Source organism: Panthera tigris, chromosome A2 (genome assembly GCF_018350195.1).
Source record: "Panthera tigris isolate Pti1 chromosome A2, P.tigris_Pti1_mat1.1, whole genome shotgun sequence".
Taxonomy (NCBI): Eukaryota; Metazoa; Chordata; class Mammalia; order Carnivora; family Felidae; genus Panthera; species Panthera tigris.
The window spans coordinates 111,198,353-111,225,240 of NC_056661.1; the positions used below are offsets into that span (position 1 = coordinate 111,198,353).

Consider the following 26,888-nt stretch of genomic DNA (forward strand, 5'->3'; position numbering starts at 1 on the left):
TCAATTCTTGTATACTTATGAAGGGCTGTTTTGTGACCCAGTATGTGATCTATCTTGGAGAATGTTCCATGTGCACTCGAGAGAGGAAAGTATCAGTCTGTTGCTTTGGGATGCAGAGTTCTAAATATATCTGTCAAGTCCATCTGATCCAATGTATCATTCAGGGCCCTTGTTTCTTTATTGACCACGTGTCTAGATGATCTATCCATTGTTGTAAGTGGGGTGTTAAAGTCCCCTGCAATGACCACATTCTTATCAATAAGGTTGCTTATGTTTGTAATTGTTTTATATATTTGGGGGCTCCCGTATTTGGCATATAGACATTTATAATTGTTAGCTCTTCCTGATGGATAGACCCTGTAATTATTATATAATGTCCTTCTTCATCTCTTGTTACAGCCTTTAATTTAAAGTCTAGTTTGTCTGATATAGGTATGGCTACTCCAGCTCTCTTTTGACTTCCAGTAGCATGATAAATAGTTCTCCATCCCCTCACTTTCAATCTGAAGGTGTCCTCAGGTCTAAAATGAGTCTCCTGTAGACAGCAAATAGATGGGTCTTGGTTTTTTATCCATTCTGATACCCTATGTCTTTTGGTTGGTGCATTTAGTCCATTTACATGCAGTGTCATTAGTGAAAGATATGAGTTTAGAGTCATTGTGATGTCTGTAGGGTTCATGCTTGTAGCGATGTCTCTGGTACTTTGTCTCACAGGATCCCCCTTAGGATCTCTTGTAGGGCTGGTTTAGTGGTGAGGAATTCCTTTAGTTTTTGTTTGTTTGGGAAGACCTTTATCTCTCCTTCTATTCTAAATGACAGATTTGCTGGACAAAGGATTCTCGGCTGCATATTTTTTTCTGTTCATCACATTGAAGATTTCCTGCCACTCCTTTCTGGCCTGCCAAGAAGTTTCAGTAGAGAGATCCGTCAGGAGTCTTATTGGTCTCCCCTTATATGTTAGAGCATGTTTATCCCTAGCTGCTTTCAGAATTTTCTCTTTATCCTTGCATTTTGCCAGTTTCATTATGATATGTCATGCAGAAGATCAAGTTACGTCTGAAGGGAGTTCTCTGTGCCTCTTGGATTTCAGTGCCTTTTTCCTCCCCCAGATCAGGGAAGTTCTCAGCTATTATTTCTTCAAGTACACCTTCAGCACCTTTCCCTCTGTCTTCCTCCTCTGGAATACCAATTGTGTGTATATTATTTCTCTTTAGTGCATCACTTAGTTCTCTAATTTTCCCCTCATACTACTGGATTTTTTTATCTCTTTTTCTCAGCTTCCTTTTCCATAATTTTTTCTTCTAGTTCACCTATTCTCTCCTCTGCCTCTTCAATCTGAGCTGTGTTTGTTTCCATTTTATTTTGCAGGTCATTTATAGCATTTTTTAGCTCCTCCTGTCTGTTCCTCAGTCCCTTGATCTCTGTAGCAATAGATTCTCTGCTGTCCTCTCTAAAAAAACTGTAGAGCAGATCAATGAAACCAGAGTTGGTTTTTTGAAAAAATAAACAAAATTGATAAACCTCTAGCCAGGCTTCTCAAAAAGAAAAGAAAGATGACCCAAATAGATAAAATCATGAATGAAAATGGAATTATTACAACCAACCCCTCAGAGATACAAGCAATTATCAGGGAATGCTATGAAAAATTATATTCTAACAAACTGGACAACCTGGAAGAAATGGACAAATTCCTAAACACCCACACGCTTCCAAAACTCAACCAGGAGGAAATAGAAAGCTTGAACAGACCCATAACCAGCGAAGAAATTGAATCAGTCATCAAAAATCTCCCAACAAATAAGAGTCCAGGACCAGATGGCTTCCCAGGGGAGTTCTACTAGACGTTTAAAGCAGAGATAATACCTATCCTTCTCAAGCTATTCCAAAAAATAGAAAGGGAAGGAAAACTTCCAGACTCATTCTATGAAGCCAGTATTACTTTGATTCCTAAACCAGACAGAGACCCAGTAAAAAAAGGGAACTACAGGCCAATATCCCTGATGAATATGGAGGCAAAAATTCTCAATAAGATACTAGCAAATCGAATTCAACAGCATATAAAAAGAATTATTCACCATGATCAAGTGGGATTCGTTCTTGGGATTCAGGGCTGGTTCAATATTCGCAATCAATCAACGTGATACATCACATTAATGAAAGAAAAGATAAGAACCATATGATCCTGTCAATTGATGCAGAAAAAGCATTTGACAAAATTCAGCATCCTTTCTTAATAAAAACCCTCGAGAAAGTCGGGATAGAAGGAACATACTTAAACATCATAAAAGCCATTTATGAAAAGCCCACAGCTAATATCATCCTCAATGGGGAAAAACTGAGAGCTTTTTCCCTGAGATCAGGAACACGACAGGGATGTCCACTCTCACCACTGTTGTTTAACATAGTGTCGGAAGTGCTACCATCAGCAATCAGACAACAAAAGGAAATCAAAGGCATCCAATTGGCAAAGATGAAGTCAAGCTTTCACTTTTTGCAGATGACATGGTATTATACATGGAAAACCCAACAGACTCCACCAGAAGTCTGCTAGAACTGATACATGAATTCAGCAAAGTTGCAGGATACAAAATCAATGTACAGAAATCAGTTGCATTCTTATACACTAACAATGAAGCAACAGAAAGACAAATAAAGAAACTGATCCCATTCACAATTGCACCAAGAGGCATAAAATACCTAGGAATAAATCTAACCAAAGATGTAAAAGATCTGTATGCTGAAAACTATAGAAAGCTTATGAAGGATATTGAAGAAGTTATAAAGAAATGGAAAGACATTCCTTGCTCATGGGTTGGAAGAATAAATATTGTCAAAATGTCAATACTACCCAAAGCTATCTACACATTCAATGCAATCCCAATCAAAATTGCACCAGCATTCTTCTCGAAGCTAGAACAAGCAATTCTAAAATTCATATGGAACCACAAAAGGCCCCGAATAGCCAAAGTAATTTTGAAGAAGAAGACCAAAGCAGGAGGCATCACAATCCCAGACTTTAGCCTCTACTACAAAGCTGTCATCATCAAGACAGCATGATATTGGCACAAAAACAGACACATAGACCAGTGGAATAGAATAGAAACCCCAGAACTAGACCCACAAATATATGACCAACTAATCTTTGACAAAGCAGGAAAGAATATCCAATGGAAAAAAGACAGTCTCTTTAACAAATGGTGCTGGGAGAACTGGACAGCAACATGCAGAAGAATGAAACTAGACCACTTTCTTACCCCATTCACAAAAATAAACTCAAAATGTATAAAGGACCTGAATGCGAGACAGGAAACCATCAAAACCTTAGAGGAGAAAGCAGGAAAAGACCTCTCTGATCTCAGCCGTAGCAATTTCTTACTTGACACATCCCCAAAGGCAAGGGAATTAAAAGCAAAAATGAACTATTGGGACCTCCTGAAGATAAAAAGCTTCTGCACAGCAAAGGAAACAGTCAACAAAACTAAAAGGCAACCAACGGAATGGGAAGATATTTGCAAATGACATATCAGACAAAGGGCTAGTATCCAAAATCTATAAAGAGCTCACACCCGAAAAACAAATAATCCAGTAAAGAAATGGGCAGAAAACATAAATAGACACTTCTCTAAAGAAGACATCCAGATGAACAACAGGCACATGAAAAGATGCTCAACATCACTCCTCATCAGGGAAATACAAATCAAAACCACACTCAGATATCACCTCACGCCAGTCAGAGTGGCCAAAATGAACAAATCAGGAGACTACAGATGCTGGAGAGGATGTGGAGAAACAGGAACCCTCTTGCACTGTTGGTGGGAATGCAAACTGGTGCAGCCACTCTGGAAAACACTGTGGAGGTTCCTCAAAAATTTAAAAATAGACCTACCCTATGACCCAGCAATAGCACTGCTAGGAATTTACCCAAGGGATACAGGAGTGCTGATGCATAGGGGCACTTGTACCCCAATGTTTATAGCAGCACTCTCAACAATAGCCAAATTATGGAAAGAGCCTAAATGTCCATCAACTGATGAATGGATAAAGAAATTGTGGTTTATATACACAATGGAGTACTATGTGGCAATGAGAAAGAATGAAATATGGCCCTTTGTAGCAACGTGGATGGAACTGGAAAGTGTGATGCTAAGTAAAATAAGCCATACAGAGAAAGACAGATACCATATGTGTTCACTCTTATGTGGATCCTGAGAAACTTAACAGGAACCCATGGGGGAGGGGAAGGAAAAAAAAAAAAAAGGTTAGAGTGGGAGAGAGCCAAAGCATAATAGACTCTTAAAAACTGAGAATAAACTGAGGGCTGATGGGGGGTGGGAGGGAGGGGAGGGTGGGTGATGGGTATTGAAGAGGGCATCTTTTGGGATGAACACTGGGTGTTGTATGGAAACCAATTTGACAATAAATTTCATATATTAAAAAAAAAAGCTTCTGCAGAGCCAGGGAAACAATCAACAAAACTAAAGACAATCTATGGAATGGGAAAAGTTATTTGCTAATGGCATACCAGATGAAGGGTTCATATCCAAAATATAAGGATTTATATAACTTTACATAAAAAAGACAAATAATCCAATTAAAAAATGGGAAGAAGGTATGAAGAGACATTTTTCCAAAGAAGATACAGAGATGGCCAACAGACACATAAAAATATGCTCAACATCATTCATCATCAAGGAAATGCAAATCAAACCAACAGTAGCATATCACTTCACACTTGTCATCCCAACGGCCATAATAAAAAATATAGGAAACAAGTGTTGGGAAGGATGTGGAAGAAAAGGAACCCTCACACACCTTTGTTGGAAATCAAACTGGTGCAGCCACTGTGGAAAACAGTATGGAAGTTGCTTAAAAATTTAAAAACAGAATTACCACATGATTTAGTATTTCCACCAATGGGTGTTTACCCAAAGAATACAAAAACAGTAATGTGAAAAGATACACGCACCCATGTGTTTACTGCATCATGACTGATGACAGCCAAATTACGCAAGTAGTCTGAGTGTTCACCAATAGGTGAACTGTTAAAGAAGTGGTATATATACTCAATGGAGTATTATTCTGCCATGAAAAAGAATGAAATCTTGTCACTTGCAACAACATGGATAGACCTAGAGGGGATAATGGTAAGTGAATTAAGTTAGAGAGAGACAAATACCATATGATTTCACTCATATGCAGAATCTGAGAAACACATGAACAAAGAAGAAAAGAGACCAAAAAACAGACTCAACTACTTAGAACTGACGGTTACCACAGGGGAGGTAGGTGAAGGGGGTGGGTGAAATAGATAAAGGGAATTAAGAGTGAACTTATCAGGATGAGTATTTAGTAATATGTAGACCTCTCAAATCACTATGGTAAACCTGAAACTAATATTGCTTACTATTTAGTTTTCACTAGAAAGTAGTTTCTAAGCATTAAGAATTCTAACAAATGTCATTAAGACTACTGGAAATAATGAAGGAAGCACTCTGTGCGCAAGGAAAATAACATGTGTTTTTGTTAAGAAAATTCTGAGAAATGGGAATACATTTTTGTTGAGGGAAAAGAAAGGAATTTGACCTAAAATGAGACTGGTTTAGAAAGGGAAAACTGGAGAAAATATGAATGTTAAAAAAAAAAAAAAAGTTGTAGAAAGTCTGTGAAAAAGGAATCTTTGCTAAAGAATGTGTGGTCAGGACAAAGACTGGAATTAATGAGTTTTAAAAATATACTGGTTCATGATTGGAGTTTGGTTTTTCTCTCTGTTGAAATGAGGATTATCCTGGAATATTGGTCTGTTTTTGACAGAAAAAAGTACAAGGTTTTTCCTTTATCTGCCCTGAAAATACAAAGTTTGCTATCAGGTCTTTACTTAATAAATTTAAATCTCATCAATACTAAAAGAGCTAAGTTCTGCTAACAACTATGTAACCTTCTGTATATGCCTTTAGAATCTCTTATTGCCACCTAGGTTAAATAAGTTTTACGTTTTTAATGATTTGTGTTTCTTCTTAAGAGTGTGCTTTAAAAAAATTTTTTTTAATCATTTATTCATTTTTGAGAGAGACAGAGAGAGAGAGAGAGCGCGCGCGGAGAGGGGGAGGGGCAGAGAGAGAGGGAGACACAGAATCCAAAGCAGGCTCCAGGCTCTGAGCTGTGAACAGAGCCCAACACAGGGCTCGACCTCATGAACCGTGAGACCGTGACCTGAGCCAAAGTTGGACGCTTAACCAACTGAGCCACCCGGCACCCGTTTGTTTATTTTTGAGAGAGAGAGAAAGACAGAGCATGGGCAAGGGAGGGGTAGAGAGAGAGGGAGACACGGAATCCAAAGCACGCTCCAGGCTCTTAGCTGTCAGCACAGAGCCTGACGCAGGGCTTGAACTCAGGAACCTGACGGAGATCGTAACCTGAGCCAAAGTCAGACACTTAACCAACTGAGCCACCCAGGCGCACCATTCAGCATGTGCTTTAAAACTTTGATATTTTTAACAAATTTCCCAAAATTCAAATTCTAAATTAAGTCTTTTTAACTAATCAGGCTTATTTATTATGGTATGTTAAACTACATGGGAAGCATTGTCAGAAACCTTTTAAGGTTCTACTGCATAAGTGAATGCCATGAAATCCCAAAATCCCAATAATCATTACTTGTAATTCTAAGTATTGAAGTATTGTCTATCCCAGAAGTAACCAAATTTCCTTATCAACTATAATGTTCATTACACTATAATGAACTCTCATCACATCTTTAACCATGCTCATTTTTGAGTCCTTTGTTATTTACAGTTACTGTTCTGATTTGTACTCCTACAAATGTGTTTCACCTTCAAGGACATTCATAGAGAGGACTCTTGACAAACACAGGTTTGTGATACCCTTAAGATAATAAAACTAAGCCAAATAAGAATTTCTGGGAACGGGAAAACCATACTCAAACTGAACAAGAATTAATAACATGACTAAAGGAATCAAGGAAGATTATTACAGTTTTTATGACTCGTTTGAAACATCACTGATTATCTAATGTTTGCTCTTTGGGATTTTAAAAAACATTTTATCTTTTTCCCCCTACCTGATCCCTCCTGAATTCACAAACTCTTGGTGAGTATTCTTACCCTCATGGCACTTAAGTTATTTGCATAAATTCAGTAAGAATTTCTTGTAACAGGTCACCATTAGAGAAATTGATTCTATTACCATGGCTTTGACTAGAATGTCACATTTGAGAAAGACATGCATAGACTCAGATATGACCAGAAAGCTAAGGAACTAGGGTTGGCTTTATGGTGCCAAGGAAGCCCCCTAGAATAACTGCCCTGGCTGGTACCATGCTTACAAGGTTCCTGGAGCCTTACGAGGTTAGGTAAGGAAGGTCACTTCCTGGCAGGCTCAGGAACCTCAGAATATTTGGGGGACCCCGAAAAGCGAGGGAGCATTTCATTTCTTTAGTTATTACAAGCGAGTCTGATGGCAAGTATTTGGTTTGGCTCTTTGCCTTGAAAGGCTTTCAAAAGCTCGATCTGAAATTCCTTATGAAAAAAAGGTTCCAGCAAAGCAGATCTGAGAGAACATGTAAGGCCAGTTACTATTCTTGCTGTACTTACAAAAATATTTGGGCCAAATTTGTGAAAAATGGACTTGTTTTACAAACATATTAGTCTTATTTTGGCTATTGTTGATGGAAATGAGGGTGATTTTGGAGAGAAAAAACTATGTTTCAGTAACATACCTCTATGGGTGTAAGATTCTAGTTCTAATTGTCCTTGCATGTTTCTTGTTTACCATACTAGCTGGATCCTGACTTCTAATGATTTCCTTGATTATTTGGATAATTTTCTGCCTGACTACTTACACACTATAGACCTGACTGAAAGCCATGAGACAACTGTTTAGCTGAACTGACCTGATTTACTTCATTATGAAATGTGTAATAAGAAGCGAAGACTACACATTAGAGTTCAAAAAAAATGGCTCTATGAAGGATAAAGGGCTCAACGTAATAATACCAGGGGCTACCTGTAACTGGATGAAAGACAGTTTCACTCCTTGAATCCTGATCTATGCCCCTTTTCAGCAGGAAGTAGCTGGAGTCGTCCCTGTCACTCAAGAATGAGGAATGATGAAAAGTCAGGCTGCCATGGAGACCAAACAGCTACTGTGTTGCTGCTAAATGAAGCTTTGCCATGTCTACTCACTTTGAAACATCTGTCCTACTGCTCCAGCCTGGCACTGCTGATGTCCCTCTGTCCCTGTTGCCTCAGGAACCGTCTCCCTCTTGTGAGCCATAACTTAAGGTCAAATTCACAATCACTTCGAGGCTGGGTCTTTGGAGAGGATCTCTTCTGCTGATACCTTCACTTGATGACTCACCTCTTTACCAAGTCACTGGGGAACTACTAAATGTTTTCTTTTATAGGTATATTAACCTCATGTGGCCATTTATATTACTGCTGTGACATAGGTATGCAAGCCAACTAACTCTCAACATCTTGCTCTTGGGCCATCATGGAAGAATGTCACGTAAAGACTGCACGGGCCATAAACATGTTGTGGGTAAAGCATACCAATGCTGACAATACTGACTCCAGGTTGGACCCTCCATCCTGTTCACGTCCAGGCCATCACCTCCCTCAGGGCTACATGTCCCGGGCCCCCTGGAGGTTTAGGTATGCCCTGACCAGAATATGGGAAGGCTTGTTGTGATCTTCCCTAAAGTTGTTTAGGTAACTAGTAGAGGTAATGTACTTTCCTCCCCGATCATTTGGAGTACATGTGGTGCCACAGGGTCTGTTAAGTGTTAAACCCTGTGACCTCACCACAGTGCCCTCTGCACATCCCTTCACACTCTATAAAATCTGTGGACTGAGGTCTAGACTTTGTGAAGAACAGCTGTGCAGCTACTTGGATCATCACCTGCCCAATCCCCTGGGGTCAGTAAGTTACCCTGAATAAAACTCTGTGTAAACTGTATGGAGTCACCTGCTTCGTTTTCTAATCTCAAAGTGCCTTCTCAGTTTAGGGGATACTTTATTGTGCATCCTCCACCTTCCAACACTCTCTTTTCCTTGTTTCTTACAAAAAGAGAAGCAAGTCCTCCTGATTCTATAGGATGGCCCCGAAATCTGTAAATCTAACCATACATAAGTGGTTGACTGACATTACAATTGTTGGTATGTTCCATGTTCTGTCCCTACTTAGAAATACACAGTTAATGTGTGCTGCTTTATCAGCACTGAGTAAGCCAGAGTCTTAACCACAGCCCACAAGTAATGGTGGGGGTGGGGGTGGGGGTGGGGGAGGAGGGTGGAGAGTGCGCAGTCTTGATCTGCTCAGAGTGCAACCTGCTCCACATAGTCACACTGTATCGTTCGGTTACAAAAATTATTGTTCAACTGGTTCCTTGTATCTCTGGTATAAGGGCTCTGACGGGAGACACTTCAGGTGGCTTCCCCCTAGCCTGTCAAGTGGAGGCACTGATTGGTTACAGTAAGTGGTAAAATACATCAAACAGTTGCCTCTTCCCAGATTTTAGGACCATATTTATATCCTTAAGTCTTTCAAACCCATACTCTCTTATCATTTTTCTCTTGGACAACTGCAACAGTCTCTTAGCTGGTCTCCATGTCTACAGTCTCACCTTCCTTAAGCCATCAGCTAATGCTACCAAGTGTGGTTTCTTGAACTGTGTGTCTGATTATGTCCCGGAGATCACAGATTCGTACTACTCTCTCCAGAGTGCACCAAGTTTCGGAGTTGGGGGGCACACTGAAAGGATGAAGTGCTAAGTCTGCTTAAGCAAACAGAAAAAGGTTAAAAAACAAAAACCTAGTAGACAGGAGGAAATAAGCAAAATGGTCATCCTGAGTTGTCCCCCAAGCTGTCTTTGCCCTCCTCTCTCCAACTGCACACAATGTCCTTCCCCTAAAATAAACCTTACTCCAATTATATAGTACTTACAATTCTCTGACCGAAGCAGTTTATTTTATATCTACTATCCATTTGTTTATGCCACACCTTTTCCCTTGAATACTACCATCACAAAGAACCTTTCTCCTATTAAGTTGTTCTCAAAAAAGGTCCTAATATCAAATTCACTACTCTTTCAGTATAACTTACTTTGTTTCTGGCAAATTTTAACACTTCATTGGATTTACCTGGCTTACATTTGTATCTTTACTAGAGATTACAGTTTCTTCAAACAGGGATCTTGGTTTTTTGTTTTGTTTTTTTAATCCCAAGTCCCTTATGTACAAAATAGGCACAAAAGTGGGTGTAGGTGTTTGGAGTAAGCTGTACATTCTAGACCTGCTTGATTCCTTAACTTGTTCAGGATCCCTTGAGAAAGTGAACACTTGGGTACTTTGCCCAAGAAAACTGAAAGGAAATTTCCCAGAGGGGAGGAGGGAGGGTCATGAAATTCCTTAAGAGCAACAAGGAATCCCTAGGGATTCCACTCACCCTCGTTTTAGAACCCTTGCTTTCGAGACAAAGTAGTCTTTAGTAGTATTAACGTACATATGCCCCCTCCCTCAGACCCTCCACTCTTGCAACTCCAAGAGTCTCCAAGTTTCTATTGAATATATTAACTTAAATGCACCACAAAGTTTTTTTTTTCACTCCAATTAAGACTTAATAAACTGCTCTTAAAAACAAAACAGAAATATTGCTTCTCTCATCCGTGATCAGGCCCACGAGAACCCAAGGAAAATACCAGGGCCAAAATAAAAACCAGAAACTTCGTCATGGTTTACAAACAAAAGACTGTACTAATATGTACAATTTTCTACAGAATGAGAGACAATATGTTGAAGTAATGCATTCGAAGCTCCCACTGTCAAATGGGAAAACACAGAACTGGCTTACCGGGTCTCCAGACCCCTGATCTATTCTTACCCATAGACGCCAGTTCTTTTTTTTTTTTTTTAATTTTTATTTTTTAACGTTTATTTATTTTTGAGACAGAGACACAGCATGCACGGGGGAGGGGCAGAGAGAGAGGGAGACACAGAATCGGAAGCAAGCTCCAGGCTCTGAGCCATCAGCCCAGAGCCCGATGCGGGGCTCGAACTCGCGGACCGCGAGATCGTGACCTAAGCCGAAGTCGGACGCTTAACCGACTGAGCCACCCAGGCGCCCCCATACACGCCAGTTCTAAAACAAGCTTCCCCACCGGCTCCGCCCGCACAATTCACTTCACCTTCACGCTTCCCTTCTTGTCCATGAAACGGTAAGAACAGATCCCGACTAGGGACACACTGGAAATTTCAGCTAGTTGGAAACTCCATAACATCTCGAGTATAAGCTCGAGGTGGCCGGCGCGTTCTCTCCCATTCACCCCTTTTCTGCGACGCCATCAGCACGTCCACCAGCAACGCCCCCCCTCCCCGCGCCTAACAGAAAGGGGGGCAAGCTACGTTATGGCGTTATCCGCTCCGCGGAGGAAAACACGGAGAGACTGATACCTCTCGGAGTAGCGCAGGAGTTCCGCATCGAGCTGTTCTCGGATACCGGTGCGTTTCCTGTTAAGGTAGCGCGGCGAAAGCGCGATGTGTCTTCGGTGCGGCCCCGCCACCAGGCAGGAGTAGCGGCTATTCACCAGCGCACACGCGGCAGCGTAGGTTGGCAGCTCTAGGCAGGGCAGGACGCCGGCCGGTCCCGCCACTGGTCCCTCAGAGGCCGCCTTCGGCGGCGGAGCCTCTGAACAACCCGCAGCCATGCGGCCTGTCAGGTTTCCCGCGGCGCGCGCCGCTGACGCAGGCAAAACCGCCTATCTCCGGACGCCGGGTTTCTCCGTCATCCGCCAGCTGGCACGCCCCTAGGAAATTTCTCTCCTTCAGATGCATTACGCACTTCTGACCAGCAGAGGGCAACCGCTCTTTCGACTGGGTAGCTAGGAGCCTGAGCGAATTGGAACGTGCTCCAAGGCAGGGCTGGCAAACCTACGTTTTCGCGAACGTCCTCGGTAGAGTTAGTATGTAGGTATAACAGGGATTCACGCTTTGATAATTTCCCGTAGTAACGTGGTTTGGTAAATTTTACAAGCGTGGACAGTACAGTAATAAATGTTAATATATTTAGGGAGTATATTTTCTGCAGGAAACTCAATCCTAAAAAGCAGCCCAGATGCCTCAAATACAATACATCTGAAAATAAAACCATCATCTCTCTCATCCCGCTTCTCTCTTCATTCTGTAATAACTAACTCAGGAAATCTTACCACCATTTTCCAAATGGCTCAGTCCAGCTGTCAACCTTGGAGCCTCTCTTGTACCCTCAAATATCAGATCAGCCCCAAGGCTTGTGGGGTCCAAAGTGGAAACATCAGTCTATTGGGATACTTCTCTCCGCTCTCGCTTCCAAAACTACAGAAGTGCCTGTGGATGGTCAAGAGGACACTCAGAGCACCTTCTCCGAAACGAAAATGTAACCATGACTTGTCCCCATGCATGCCCCATTTTTCTAAGGATAATACAGATTCCTTAATATGGCTCTTAAGTTACTTATAAGACCATATTAGGATCTGCTGTCAGCCCAGGAGTTAGATTTATCACACTTCCCATTTTACATTATCTGCTAGTCACCACCCATATTCATTCACTTTTAGCTTGCTCCCTCTCTTTTTCTCGGTTTCTGCTACCTGGTGGGAATACAGTAGTTTCTCTCATATGGGAAAACTCTAGCTTAGATTCTGCATTCTGTTCCTCTGCAGTTTACTACCACCTTACCTCTCCCTGCCCCCCACATAAGGATTAGTTAGGTCCCCCATCTTTGTAAATTACTACCTTCAAGCACTTGTTTTTATGTTAATTTTATGTCAGTTGCCTGTTGGCCTTCCTTCAAAGACTCCAAGCTCACTAAGGCATGAACCATGATAACTGTCTTCTTCACCACTGCAACTCCCCTATGACTCAAAATAGCCAAAGCGTAGGAAATAAATATGGGGTAGTTTTATAACCCTTTGCATGCTCGTAAGACATTTGCTTGTTTGATTTTGAAAATTGTTTTCTAGGGGCGCCTGGATGGCTCAGTCCATTGAGCGTCCAACTTCGGCTCAGGTCATGATCTCGCGGCTCATGGGTTCCAGCCCCACATCGCGCTCTGTGCTGACAGCTCAGAGCCTGGAGCCTGCTTCTGATTCTGCGTCTCCCTCTCTCTCTGCCCCAACCCACTTGCATTCTGTCTCTGTCTCTCTCAAAAATATTTAAAAAAATAAAAAAAATTGTTTTCTACTTTTTAGTTTTTTTTTTTTTTAAGTCCTGTCTTGATTGTTGGTTGCTATCCACAATCTGCATGATTTGAAAGAGGGAGAAGGTGATCTAGCCTACACAAAAATGTTCACCATTATGGCGTTACTTTAGCAAATCCACCTGTTTCACCTACCATGCCGGGAGGAAGGAAACAAGTACAATGAGATTCCCCGCACCTATCTCCCATCTCACACAAATCCACAAACTTCGTTTGATCAAGGGCCTATAGATAGACTGTACCTTTGTCTTTTGGTCTAAAATTTGATCAAAGTGACATGGGAAGTCAGGCATTGGTGTTCCCTGTTTCATGAAAAGCCCTGTCAAGTCAAAGTCATCAAACATGTGCTAAGAAAACCCCTTTTCTATAAGGAGAAGAGAGAAGGTTAGATGTGACTTTGACTCTATGTCCACTGACCCCAAAGAAAAAGGGAAAAATGTCCCTGCAACTATCTTTTTTTACCATTGACCTCTTCTTCTCTAACACGCACACACACTCTATATTATGTTAGTTTCTATTCCTCAAAATCAGTGAATCCCTGGAGCAATATAAATGTGCAATAATTGGTAGTTTGCTGAAATAAATTACAATCTAATTTGTGGCATATGCTCTGATTTTTATAGAAAATATGCACATTTATATGATTAGAAAAGAATCTGGATGTATAAATTCTGTGTTAGTTATCTGGAGGGTGAATTGCTTTTTAAAATTGTGTGAATTTTCACATATTATTGTAATGAGTGTGCATTGTTTTATATCTTTAAAAAGTAGAAAATCAAGCAAGGGTTCCCATTGTTGATGATTTTGGTTGTTACAAGATATACTCAATTTTTAAACAGTTTAACATAGTGCAACGCAAGGAGCCTTGGGTGATAGAGTTACACTGAGTCTGAGTCCTGGCTCTGCCGCTTACTAGATGTGTGGCATTGGGCAAGTTCTTTCTTTTTTTTAATAAAAAATCTGAAATTGTTAGAGTAGACTTTACTGAAGAAATGGAATTAGTAAGTTTGAACTATGTGTAAAGGTTTACATAAGGTAGTTTCATATAAAGGGCAATTCAGATAAAAATGCCTTTGCATCAGTTGGCTTTTGCTGCATAACAAACCATCCTCAAATTGGGTGGCTTTAATAACAATCACTAATTCAGTTCAACATTCTGTGAGTAGAAATTTGGGCTGGGCTCAGCTGGACTCACTCAAGCGTCTGTAGTCAGCGGTGGGTGGTCCATGTGTCTCATCCTCCAACAGGCTAGAGTAGCCTTGTTTGCCTGGCAGCTGTGTACTTTTTGGAGCAAGAGAGAGTGAAGGAGTGCACCAGAGAAAACATGGCCTCTTGCACAATGCAGTCCAATGCATGAAATACTTATGATCTCAAGTACTTTGTCCTTTGCCTAAGAAAGGATCCAGGGCTACTTCTATCGTATACCAGGTGTGCACGGGAAGTCCCTAAAAGTGCCCCCGCTTGTCATACAGTAATAACAGTCCTGACAAGAAGAGTTTCATCTCCCTTATGCATTGATTTTATCAAATTATTAGCAGAAACGATGATTTCATCAACATCACCATGATCATCATCACCACAGCTAAACTTTATGACAAAACTGCCGGGCACTGTGGTAAGTGCCTTAAACTAATCACCAACACAGGATCTTTATGCACTTATTACCATTATTAACTATTTTTACAGATGAGGAGACTACAATATAGGAAAGATTTTAAAATGTTGGCCCCATGAAGGTTGCAATCCTGTCTGTATTGTTAAAAGCTGAAGGCCTACTGCCTAGCACATATTTCTTGAGTGAGCAAATGAATGAGTTTTCCAAGGATACACAGCTGCTAATCAAGGAAGCTAACCCAGGCATGACTCATTCCAGGCAAAGCTCATGCTTTGAATCCCTAAAAATCCTCACTTTTCCTATACACAGGGCCAAAGATGATAAAGGAAGAAATCTTAAGAGTCAAGAAAATGGTGGCTGATTTTAGTTAGCCTCTGCCTAAAAACAAACGGTAAAGTGGGAATCAGATCAAACTGGTAAATAATACCTTTTTAACAGGCTTGGCAAGATGTCAAAGAAGCACCACTTTGGGCCAAAGTGTGAGTGCTAGCCGTCTTGCAGAAATTCAGACAATGTGGCACAGCGGGTAGGAAGGGTAGGAACCGGGTGCAAGAGTCTGCTGGTTTGGGTCTCAGTCCTGCCTCATTCACCCTGGACAACATGTCTACTCTTTTTAAACTTCAACTTCCCAGTCTGCAGTGTAGGAGTATAATGATAGGGAGAAGCTGCAAGGAGTAAATGAGATCATGACAGTGTGATACTGAACATGGTGACTGGCCTATAGTAAGTGCTTAATAATATAGGCATGTTGGAGTCCATGAGCGACACTTCAGGTATAATATGCCTGGTGCAGCCTGATTAAGGCTGTAAAGCTGACTTTGTGAACAGGAGCTATGACTTCTTTGGATGAAGAGTGAGGCAGAGCCCTGGATCTAAGAGGAAAATTCATGTAACAGTATGAATAAACTGGGGAATAACTTGGTCCCATCTCCATGAATGAATTTTGTTTGTTTTGCTTTGGTGTTTCAGCTAGCATGATTAGTTTCAGCTCCTCATCAATGTACTTACCCCTTTAAACAATTTATATACATAAACATTTGATTCAGCTTAAAACAGAGTTCAAGATAATATCCTCTTAAAATATTTTACTGATAAAATTCACTGTAGATACGAACTATGTTTACTGAGATACCAATCTGCAATTTCCTTTGTCAGTAGGAAGAATAAAATAGCTTCAAACATACTGTCTGAAATAAAAATGTGTTTTGGGAAATAAGTTTTTAGTTGTTAAATAAATTGAAAACTACAGTACTTTGGGGGAAAATGCATGTTTAAAATTTGCCTAATGAGTTTTGGAAATGAAACAAACAAACCTAAGTCTGAACCTATACTAATAGATCAATTAGCTGTTGGTTGATGTCCAATTAGCTATTCTTGTAATTCACAAAATGTGTCAGCAGATGGCATATGTGAGCTTTAAATTTGTAAAGTTTCGCGTTAGCCCAAAGTACTGCAGGAATGGCAAGAATCAAGGCAAATATCTATTGGTGGCTTGTTTTTAACCTACAATCCTTAAAAAAGGAACTGGCATAAATTTTTAACTCTGAAAGCTCTTCCTATTTGCTTATTAGATTGCTTAACTGACGGATTGTGCACTGTGCTTACACTGAGGGAAAAAAAGAAGACATTGTATTTTATTGAATTTGTTAGATTTTATATTTTGCAAACTATAGCTATTGCTGAAAATACATAGAAATGAAGTAATTCAGATGTGTCTGTCTGTAAGTTAAGACACAACTGCTTTAATAATGTTTTGTTTTATTGGTAGTGAAACCATACCCCAGAGGATTAATGAGGTTGAAACTAGCAGTTTAAAGCTTGTTTTTCAGAGAACTAATTTCCCCTAACAAGCTATTGCGTTTTTTCAGACGCTACTAACAAATTCATTAGCTGTCTCTGCAGAAACCTGGACCCAAGGTCAACTGATGTGGCTCCTTACCTTGATATAAGGAGTCCAAGTCCCCATCCAGTTGATAGCGGCTCTCGGCTCTTGGAGCATGCCCATAGTCCTTTCTCCTTGTCCTAAAACAATCTCCTGACATCAGGGGCTGAATCCTGCCTCCTTGCTGTCAAGTCTCCACCCCAAAGTGAACATGGGATATACGTTACATATATGTCTGCTCAGTGCACATACCCCATCTTTCTTCATGAATAGTCATAAGTTTTCCTGCCCTTTTCATCAATATGTAATCTCAATCCCCATGATTATAAAAACCTCGCTCTTTTCCCCTTCAGGTAGGAAGGTAATTGAGGCAAAACAGTATTTATAATAAAATTACCACAGTGATAAACAATTTTTGCATAACTTCTCTTATTTACAAGAGAAATAAGATTTGAGACTTGTCCTCTGGTCTCCTGGTTTGGCTGCTTCTTGAATAAACCCTTTCCTTGCTACACACCTGATGTCTCAGTGATTGGCATTGCTGTGCATCCATCAGGAAGATGGATTTGGGTTTGGTTTCAATGGCCCTGCCTGTCATCAGCATCACCTGATATATGGTTGGAAATACAAATTCTTAGGCCTCACCTTAGGCTTACTGAATTAGAGCTCTGGGGATGTAGCTCAGTAATCTGTTTACCAGGCCCTACAGGTGATTGTAATACCTGCTGAAGTTTAAGAACCAGTGCCTTGAACGAAATTTGAATTATGGGAGAGACTCTGGACTGATCATTTTTATTCAGATATAATTGACACAAATGCAGTAATAATTAACAATGTAGTTGATTATTTCTTTCATGTGAATTAGTGTTCACACACAGTAAAGTTTGCAAAATAAGGAACATAAAATAGTACACAATTTGCATAGACTCAGAGACATAGAATGCTGTTGCTTAATTGTCACACATTTCCTATACTGAATGAAAATTTGTTTATGTTCCCTACTAGACTGTACCAAAAGGGATAAATTATGGTAAATTGTGTGTTGGAACTTACCTAAGCTAACAAAATTAAGTCAAAATATGATTATTTCCAAGGAGTAGAGAACAATCTTCAGGAAGGAAGGAAAATAATTACCTATAAAGGGAATTTGTATTAACACGTGTGCATGTTCCCTGCTCTCTCAGGCATAGTTAATTCCCTGCAATTTTGTTACTGCAATAAGAGTCGCAACTATTTAATTTAACAACAAACAGGATTGCCTGGGTGGTTCAGTCGGTTAAGCAGCCCACTTTGGCTCAGGTCATGATCTCGTGGTTCACGAGTTTGAGCCCAGCATTGAGCTATGTGCTGACAGTGCAGAGCCTGGAGCCTGCTTCAGATCTTGTGTTTCCGTCTCTCTCTGCCCTCCCCTGCTCCCACTCTGTCTCCCTCTCTCTTTCTCTCTCTCAAAATTAAATTAATTAATTAGTTACAAATATACACATGCCACGTTTTCATTTGTAAATAAGAGAAGTTATGCAAAAATTGTTTATCACTGTGATAATTTTATTATAAATACTGTTTTGCCTCAATTACCTTCCTACCTGAAAATTTTTTTATTAATTTTTGCGTTAATTCAGAATTTCTCAATGAACACATAAACTTCTGGTTCCCATGAAGAGGCAGTGTTTATTCAACTTCCGCAGTCTAAACACAACCTGTCTTCTTGTCCATAAGGCATAAACACAATTTTTACAGTTTTAATAAATAGATTATTTGTAAATCACATTAGATTCTCACTCTCTAACAATGGAATTATTTGTGTCTTTCTCCCTTATGTGGTAACCACATACAATAATGTTCAAACATCCTCCCTGATCTTTATGCTTGGATTTTACCTCTTGGCTGTAGTTGAGATTCTCTGATTATTACCTAAGAATATGTATTATATTTGTGTATTATAATTCAATAGGTAGATCTAGATATATACATATATAATTTAAAATATGGACTTTGATAAAAATCATACTAATTTTCAGCTCTACTTACCTGAGGTTGCAAGTATCTATCTAGGTATCAATTATTAACAGGAAGACAACTACATACCATTTGGATGAGATTCTAGTTGAAAAGGATTGGTTTAAACAGTAAAATGAGGATTATACTTTCTAGCTCCATCCATGTTGTTGCATATAACAAGATTTCGTTCTTTTTTATGGTTGAATAATATCCCACTATATATATATATATATATATATATATATATATATATATATAGTGTATGTGTGTGTATATATATATATATTTCATAACTTCTTTATCCAATCATCTATTTTTTACAGATATTTATTTTTAGATATTTTTTTAGATATTTATTTATTCTTGAGAGAGAGATCACAAGCAGGGCAGGAGCAGAGAGAGAGGGAGACACAGTATGTGAAGCAGGCTCTAGGCTCTGAGCTGTCAGCATAGAGCCCGATGCAGGGCTCAAACCCACAAGAGGTGAAATCATGACCTGAGCCAAAGTCGGATGCTTAACTGACCTAGCCACCTAGGCACCCCTATCCATTCATCTATTGATGCATACTTGGGTTGCTTCCATCATTTGGCTATTGTAAATAATACTTCTATAAACATGGGATTCATGTATCCCTTTGAATTAGTGTTTTTGTATTTTTTGGGTAAATACCCAATAGCACAATTAAATTAACTCCAAGAGTCACACTGAAAGGGGCATTTCTGGCTGAGAAGGACCAGTGACTAATGAAAGCAACCCTTGTGTCTCACTTGCCCTTGATTCCTGCTGTCATGCACCATATCAGTGCTAGAGTCACACCTACAGTGTTAGTTCCTTGAATGAAACCTCTTCTTCCAATCTTCTTTGGCACAAGGGAATAGGTTAAGCTAGAGATTTAAAAGAAGAAAAAGATACTGCAAGAAAAGAACATATCTGATATACGACGGCAAAATTTTGTTCAGTACAAAATTAATTTTCTCTGGGGCTTACTGACTTAATCCCCCGATGAAACCCAGGAAAGGAATAATTTTGCCTCAGTTTCTCACTTCTAGCTCCCCGCCTGTCTCCGATGATCTCAAACATTTTCCAACCTTTGTATATTCAAGGTATGGAGAGCTCACGTTTTCTGTTTACTTCTCTGGGATCCTTCTTTTGAATTCCATTTCCTACTAGAGCACATGTCTGTTTACCAGGTGACTAGCATTTTTGTTGAAGCCGCTTCTGTCACCACTAGCTGCTGCTGGCTGGATTTCACTAGCTGATTCAGAAGTAGGGAGTCCTGTTAAACAAACCTGGGTGCCTTGAGTAAAGTGAGTAGCTTTCGTAGTCAAACTTGACAACTACAGAGATAAGGTTTCAGGTCCAAGTGCAGGAACTAAACACTGAAATCAAAGCACTGTCACAAAACCAGAAATTTGGATCTGAAATCAAAAGAAGCAGAACAAATAAAGGGCAGTGGATCCCAGGGGTTGGAGTTGTGGTTTGTTTTATGGACTTAAGGGTGTACAAATTGCATTATTTGGTTGAATAGCTTTAAGATTCATGGGTACAACCAGAAATGACCTTATCTTTCAGGTGAAATATAAATGTCTTACCGCTTTATCCATATTTCATATTAAATAAGTTATATTAATATGATAGAGGAATAGTCACATTTATAGACAATGTACATTATATAGCACTTGACCAAAGGCTACCTTTCACCTGCTGCACTACCATCCTTTCTTTTGATAGATAGCAATAGGCTAATATCACAACGATTTATGATGACTTAAAAAATATCCTCTCCAACATTTTTTTTTATTATAAAAGAACTAGATCCTTTTAAAATTAAATTAAATTTAAAAATGTGTTTTGGGGGCGCCTGGGTGGCGCAGTCGGTTAAGCGTCCGATTTCAGCCAGGTCACGATCTCGCGGTCCGTGAGTTCGAGCCCCGCGTCAGGCTCTGGGCTGATGGCTCGGAGCCTGGAGCCTGTTTCCGATTCTGTGTCTCCCTCTCTCTCTGCCCCTCCCCCGTTCATGCTCTGTCTCTCTCTGTCCCAAAAATAAATTTAAAAAAAAAATGTGTTTTGTCTCAGAGATTTGATGCAGAAGTTATTGATAAAATAAATAGAAAAGACACAGAAGTCCAGATCTCAAAAGACTTTTTAGATAGTATTGAGGGGGAGTGAACATCTAGACAGCGTAGGGCCCTTAGAGTGTATTTATATGAATAAAACTGAGTGTTACCTCCTTCCTTGGCTGCTTTACAATTAGGGACAGAGCAAGGGATGATAGAGCCCTCCACAAAGGAATCTGCTGCTTTTCTTTCCAGAGCAATGATCTTGGAGAGCCCAAGGGACATCTTCCAGTCCTCCATCGGGATGCTGTGAAATGGCATTTGAGGACCTCTATCTTAGTGAGTAGGTGAGGACAAATATCTTGATTAATTAATACAAGGAGAAGTCATGAGTCCTGATTCCTTGAGGCTAATCAAACACTTGATGCACATTTGACAAGATCTTAGGATTTTCTGTGGGGCTTCAGACAACTTCTAGAGTCTCTCTGGCAATTTTCAATAACAAAATACATAATGGCTTTTGGGGTGGGGCTTGTAATGTATTGTGTGGCTAAGAGAGTAGAGCCCTTGGGTGTTAATGAAGAAAAAACTGAAATCAAAAGTCCCTAGTTGATGTGAAGGAAAGTAAAGATGGATCCTAGTTCTTAAAGATTTCCAGTTAAATGAAGGCTATATGCCTATAACTAGTTAATGTAGATAATATCAAACTATTAAAATTTTAAATACATTTGTTCAGATCTATGGTTTGACTTTTTACAATATGTTCCTGTATATTTACATTCCTGGTAAAAAACCTTTTGTATTCAGTAAATAATTTTCCTGGAAAAAAAGAGGAAAAAAAACCCTTTTGTATAATTTTACTAGGCATCCACATTTCCAGAAATTTCTGAATTGGTTTCCTCTGCTCTGAGTAACTCACAACCTGTGATTTATGGTTTTGGAATAACTGAATTTCTTGGCTGTCATATACTTTGAATTAAAAAATATTACATATGTTTCCAGAAAATGATTTAAGGGAGACAAGAGTGAAGTGATGCCAAGTTCTGAAACTTTATTTGGAAACTGTGTTCTAACCAAATGGTACTTAAGATGCTCTCTCTGAATTTCTAGAACGTGTTTGCTAAATCATCTTTGAAAATGTAGACTTGGACATACGGTTTCTGAACATGCCACTTTTGAGCCAAGTCAGTAAAAAAGTGGAGGGCAGCATATTTTTCTCACCTTCCCAAGCATAAGAAATGCAGAATTTTTCATTGACGCATGGTAATAGGCTGAATAAATTTCTTCAAAAATGGGAGTTACGCATCTCATTTTACCTGTTAAACATAAAATATTTAGTTATTTAGTGGAATCTTTCATGAACAGATTTAAACATGAAATCTCTATAGCAACTTTTAGACTTTATAATGGGTTTGGCCTACTATATATGTGTGTGTGTGTGTGTGTGTGTATACTGTATATATACTGTATATATATATATATATATATGTGTGTACACACACACATACATACATATATATATACTGTATATATATATGGCAGTTTTTTTCAGTCCATGGATTTAACTGGTCCATCAACTTCAAATTCCATGGAGACTTTACTGATTCTTTTCACACATTTTATTATGATAATTGGCTGACTGAGGGTTGGGGACAGTTCCCCTCTGTGTGCTTTTTTTTTTTTTTAATTTTTTTTTTAACGTTTATTTATTTTTGAGACAGAGAGAGACAGAGCATGAACAGGGGAGGGGCAGAGAGAGAGGGAGACACAGAATCAGAAGGAGGCTCCGGGCTCTGAGCCATCAGCCCAGAGCCCAACACGGGGCTCGAACTCACGGACCGTGAGATCGTGACCTGAGCTGAAGTCGGACGCCTAACCAACTGAGCCACCCAGGCGCCCCTTTTTTTTTCTTTCTTTTTTTTTTAAATTTTTTTTTTAACGTTTATTTATTTTTGAGACAGAGCCTCTGTGTGCTTTTGATTAGCATTGTCCAATAGAACTTTCTGAGAAATATTCTATAACTGTTGTTCATATGTGGCTATTCAAGCACTTTGAATGTGGTTAGTTCAACTGAGAAACTGAACATTTAATTCTTTTTGATTAATTTATACATATATTTAATCACACGTGCTTAGATTAGTGGCTACTCTATTAGATAATATAGGTAGAGCTTAGAACAGTGAACTTATGATCCTGAGCAATTCAAGTCTACATTTGTAAGTAGCATTAACATTGGCTGCTCTGGATTGTATTAAAGGGTTTTCCTCACTGGTTCTAAATTAGGGGGCAATATTACCTGCCAAAGAGGCGAAAATTTGTTAGGACATTTTTGGTTATTACAACTGACATTTAGTGGATGGGGACCAGAGATGCTTAATGACCTGAAATGCATAGGACAGTCTGTACAATGAATTACTGTCTACCCCAAATACCAGTAGCAACCTTTTGACAAACACAGGTCAGCAGAGTTCTCTGAATATTATGGTTTCATTTGTGAGATCCCCTACAACTTCAGTCCTATTTATAGCTAAATCTGTCTCTTATAATGTGTATCTTATTAACTCCTGCCTCCTCCAGACCTCACTTTCTTAGGTGCATCTTGTCCTGTATCTTCAACCACTCCCTCTCTATATTTCAACAGACTTCAGTGTCTCCTATCTCATAAAATAGCTTTTCTGAATACCGTATCCATTACTGGGACTCTTGCTGCCTCTTCGTGCACAGCATCCTGTCCCCTGCCAATCTCAGAACCTATTGGGAGAAACTACTTTTTCATGATGAAAAGAAAGTTCACACCATATGTAGTTTCAAAGCACACCATTTTATTACATAGACATATCCATAGAGTCATCATACCATGTTCCACTTCTAAACGATTGTATATATATGTGTGTATGTGTGTTTATACATAGATGCACATATATGTTTAAAATTTTCCGGAGTCCACTTTTATTCTTTTATGCTTCTAATAACTGCATCTTTTTGTAGCTAGTCTCTATAGCACACCACCACACTAGTTTCACATATTTTTTTCCTAACTTACTTTCTCCCAAGGGTAGGCTCATACTAAAACTGTAATGCAGTCACTTAAAATGTTCTAGTTCATAGCTCAATTTATTGTGAAAATTAAATTTTCAGGTACTTGAACAATGTCTTCCTAACTTCCCCTGTTTAATTCAGAAAGAATCGCTATAAATCACAAATAAATCCCTCTAAATAACTGAGCCCTGAAAATACTGGGTTAAAATAACTACATTTAAAGACATATCTATACTTGGTTATATACACTGTAGACTATGTGGATAATTGTAATGATAGCATCTCTTCGTAACTCTATATCAAAGCAATGAGATGCTTACTTTTGTCCTTTGATGGGTGATTTCATAGATTATTTCAAAAGGCATTAAAACATCTTACTGGTGTATTATAACTCTGTATTATACAAACACGTCTACAAAGAAATGCCACCTAAAATTAGAGTCAGTGGTTATTCCTTCAGTACAAAACTACATCCTTGTGTAAATTCAGTAGAGCCAGATATATACAAAATATCTGCATTGTATAGTTTATATTTTCAGTGACAATGATTATGCCTGTTTGTGGCATCAATAGAACAGTGATAATGTTGATTCACTATTGAGGTTGCATTTATGGGCAACTTTTGTAATGTGCTGGATAAAGAAGTTATTCATATGAGTTAGAAGACTTCAAACACTACACCAACCGTAGTTCAGTTATTTCTTTTGATTATATACAGCCAGAATTTTCTTATGAGTTGACTTAAATGGGGCAGGTGATGATCATGTTGCTCTAAAACTAAAATACCTTCATATTTCCATTAACTGGAATTATTATTTTGTTATAATTAAAACCCATATTTTGTTTCTAAATTATAACATGTTCTCATCCTGAACATTAAAGGTTGAATTTACCTATGGCTCAATAAGTAACTCATAAAAATGACTTGAAAACTGACTAGCTTCGGGGAAAAAATAAAAGTATACAATACAGTGAGAATATTACATTTTTAAAATCTATTACCAGAGGTTTTATTCTCATAAATATGTCAAAGACTATGCTATTTTCTTGCCTATTCATTTTGTCATAGATTTCTATTTTAACATTCCATTATGGAAGATTTAAATCTAGTTATATAAATGTAGGCCTATTTCCTTCTACAAAGAACTCTTTCAGGTTCTTTGAATAAAAGTATTTTTAAAAATGGTCTGTATTGTTTCATGTAAATTATAAAGTTAAAAAAACTAAATTAAGTTCTACCAAAGCTAATTATAACTTTACCTTTTGGGCATACATCATCGGGGCTGTAAGGTATTGAAATATAAGTATCATGAATAATCACAAGTCATTATGTTTATATTTATAAGTGTGGAAGTATGTGATTTAAAGTTGTTATGTTTATAAATCAGTATTTATCACTGTTAGTACATAAATACCCTAATAGTAAAATAGCCAAATAAGTAATCTATCTTTATACTACCCTATTCAGATATCTCAACTCCATAAATGTCAGTCACAATGAAATTTACACAGAGCAGACATAATAAAAAGAATAAAAATGAACAAATTTAATAGAAATCAAATGTGTGATTTTGTGGGCATAGAAAAGCCTTGAAAAATTGCTTTCCCATATCTTTGGGGATAGAATCTTGATAATATCCCAACAGTATTATAATTTCTTTTTGACTACCTATTTACATTCATGAATGCTATAAATATATGCTGTATATATTTTCTATATTTACAGTATATGTACACACACACACACACTTTATTTTATTCTTAGGCTCATTCATGAACATGCAGATCAATCTGCACGGTGTAATGAAAGCATATTTATTTTCCTTAAATGATGTTCATTTATAATTTTTCACTCTTGTGCAAAAATGCAAAAATATCATACAGATTAGCATTGTCTCTCTCTAAAAAATTCTTGTTTATGTTTTCATTTTTTTTATCATTTACAAATAAATTATGAAATATAGTTCATTCACAAATTGGAAATAATTATAATGTTTTTACAACAAGGCATTGCTGAGGTTTTGAATTGTGGTATTCTTGAAGCCATTGTCTTTCAAAACAAAGACATCAGTAGGTTATTGTTACTTCTTGATATTTGTACTTTTGATTATTTATATGAAATATATCATTACAAATCTAACACTCATGCTAGTCAAATAGTGGTTTTGTAGAATATGAATCTGCTTATTCCTCTTTTTTTTTTTTTCCTGAAAAGTCTTTACAACAATCTGGAAATTCTGCTAAAATTACTGCATTACTGAAGGCTTCACCCAATAAAAAAGCTGAAGAAATAAATGAGGCAAAACTGTGGGAGAATAATTACAGTGGGTGCTCAAGAGAGATAACAGCAAATGCAAGAACTGTTTTAATTTTATCTCCTAGTCCTTTGGTATTTCCTTTCCTCATGAAAATCCTAAAAAATGTTCAGTTCTTTAAAACATTGATTATACTCTTCCATTAAATATCAGTTGTGGTCCTCCATTGCTCATGTTGTCTGTCATTTCCTGTTAGAAAAAAATAAGATGAATTAGTTAAAGTTTACTTCCAGAGTAAGATACTGATTTGGTTAATGAATTTCCAAAACAAATTTCAAGCCACTGAACAACTTGTTGAGTTTTAGGGAAGGACAAGGATTGATATTGTTGTTGCATTTGAGAAAATGAAATTTCATGGCATCTTGGAGTGCATGAAAATGCTGAAATGATAGTCTGTTAGACCAAAGTCTTCTACACACAAAAACAGTTTAATCTGTCCCCAGTGCCCTGAGTCTCTCCTTTTGTTCCTCAACTTTATTTTGGAAATACCTCACCTAGAAACTAGATGATTAAGCCTATGCACATTGCATATTGCATAGGCTTCTCTGCTGAGCATATCAACAAAGTGCCAACATATTCTAGGGGTTACCTTATTCTATAGAAAAATTGGTGGCCTTTTAGGCCCACAAGGCAATCATTGCTTATATGTAATGGTGGGTTACTAATAAATCACAATAATTGGTTTTCATGACACTATCAATGCTACAGTGAAAAAAAAAACAACCAACCA

At 38.4% G+C, this 26,888-nt stretch overlaps 2 protein-coding genes and 1 long non-coding RNA gene across 7 annotated transcripts in view; 1 reads left to right on the top strand and 2 right to left on the bottom strand.

Moving 5' to 3' along the window:
* Nucleotides 1-11,769, bottom strand: part of POLR1F (RNA polymerase I subunit F) — a 30,642-nt gene extending 18,873 nt beyond the window's left edge. The window contains exon 1 of the mRNA XM_007089109.3: nt 11,469-11,769. Coding sequence (XP_007089171.2) covers nt 11,469-11,722 — 254 coding nt within the window. The 5' untranslated portion in view covers nt 11,723-11,769. The remainder of the gene's footprint in view (nt 1-11,468) is intronic.
* Nucleotides 11,096-26,140, top strand: LOC122233854. The gene is made up of 3 exons (XR_006211584.1): nt 11,096-11,233; nt 21,060-21,151; nt 26,059-26,140. It is a non-coding gene; the product is annotated as an uncharacterized LOC122233854 (long non-coding RNA).
* The window catches only part of TMEM196 (transmembrane protein 196), a 142,315-nt gene continuing 141,493 nt past the window's right edge, over nt 26,067-26,888 (bottom strand). For 4 of the 5 annotated variants that reach the window (XM_042967925.1, XM_042967926.1, XM_007089075.3 and 1 more), the window contains one exon: nt 26,185-26,347. In XM_042967925.1, coding sequence (XP_042823859.1) covers nt 26,341-26,347 — 7 coding nt within the window. In that variant the 3' untranslated portion in view covers nt 26,185-26,340. Of the gene's footprint in view, nt 26,348-26,888 lie in introns of all 5 variants that reach the window. The other variant, XR_006211573.1, reaches the window with a different exon arrangement.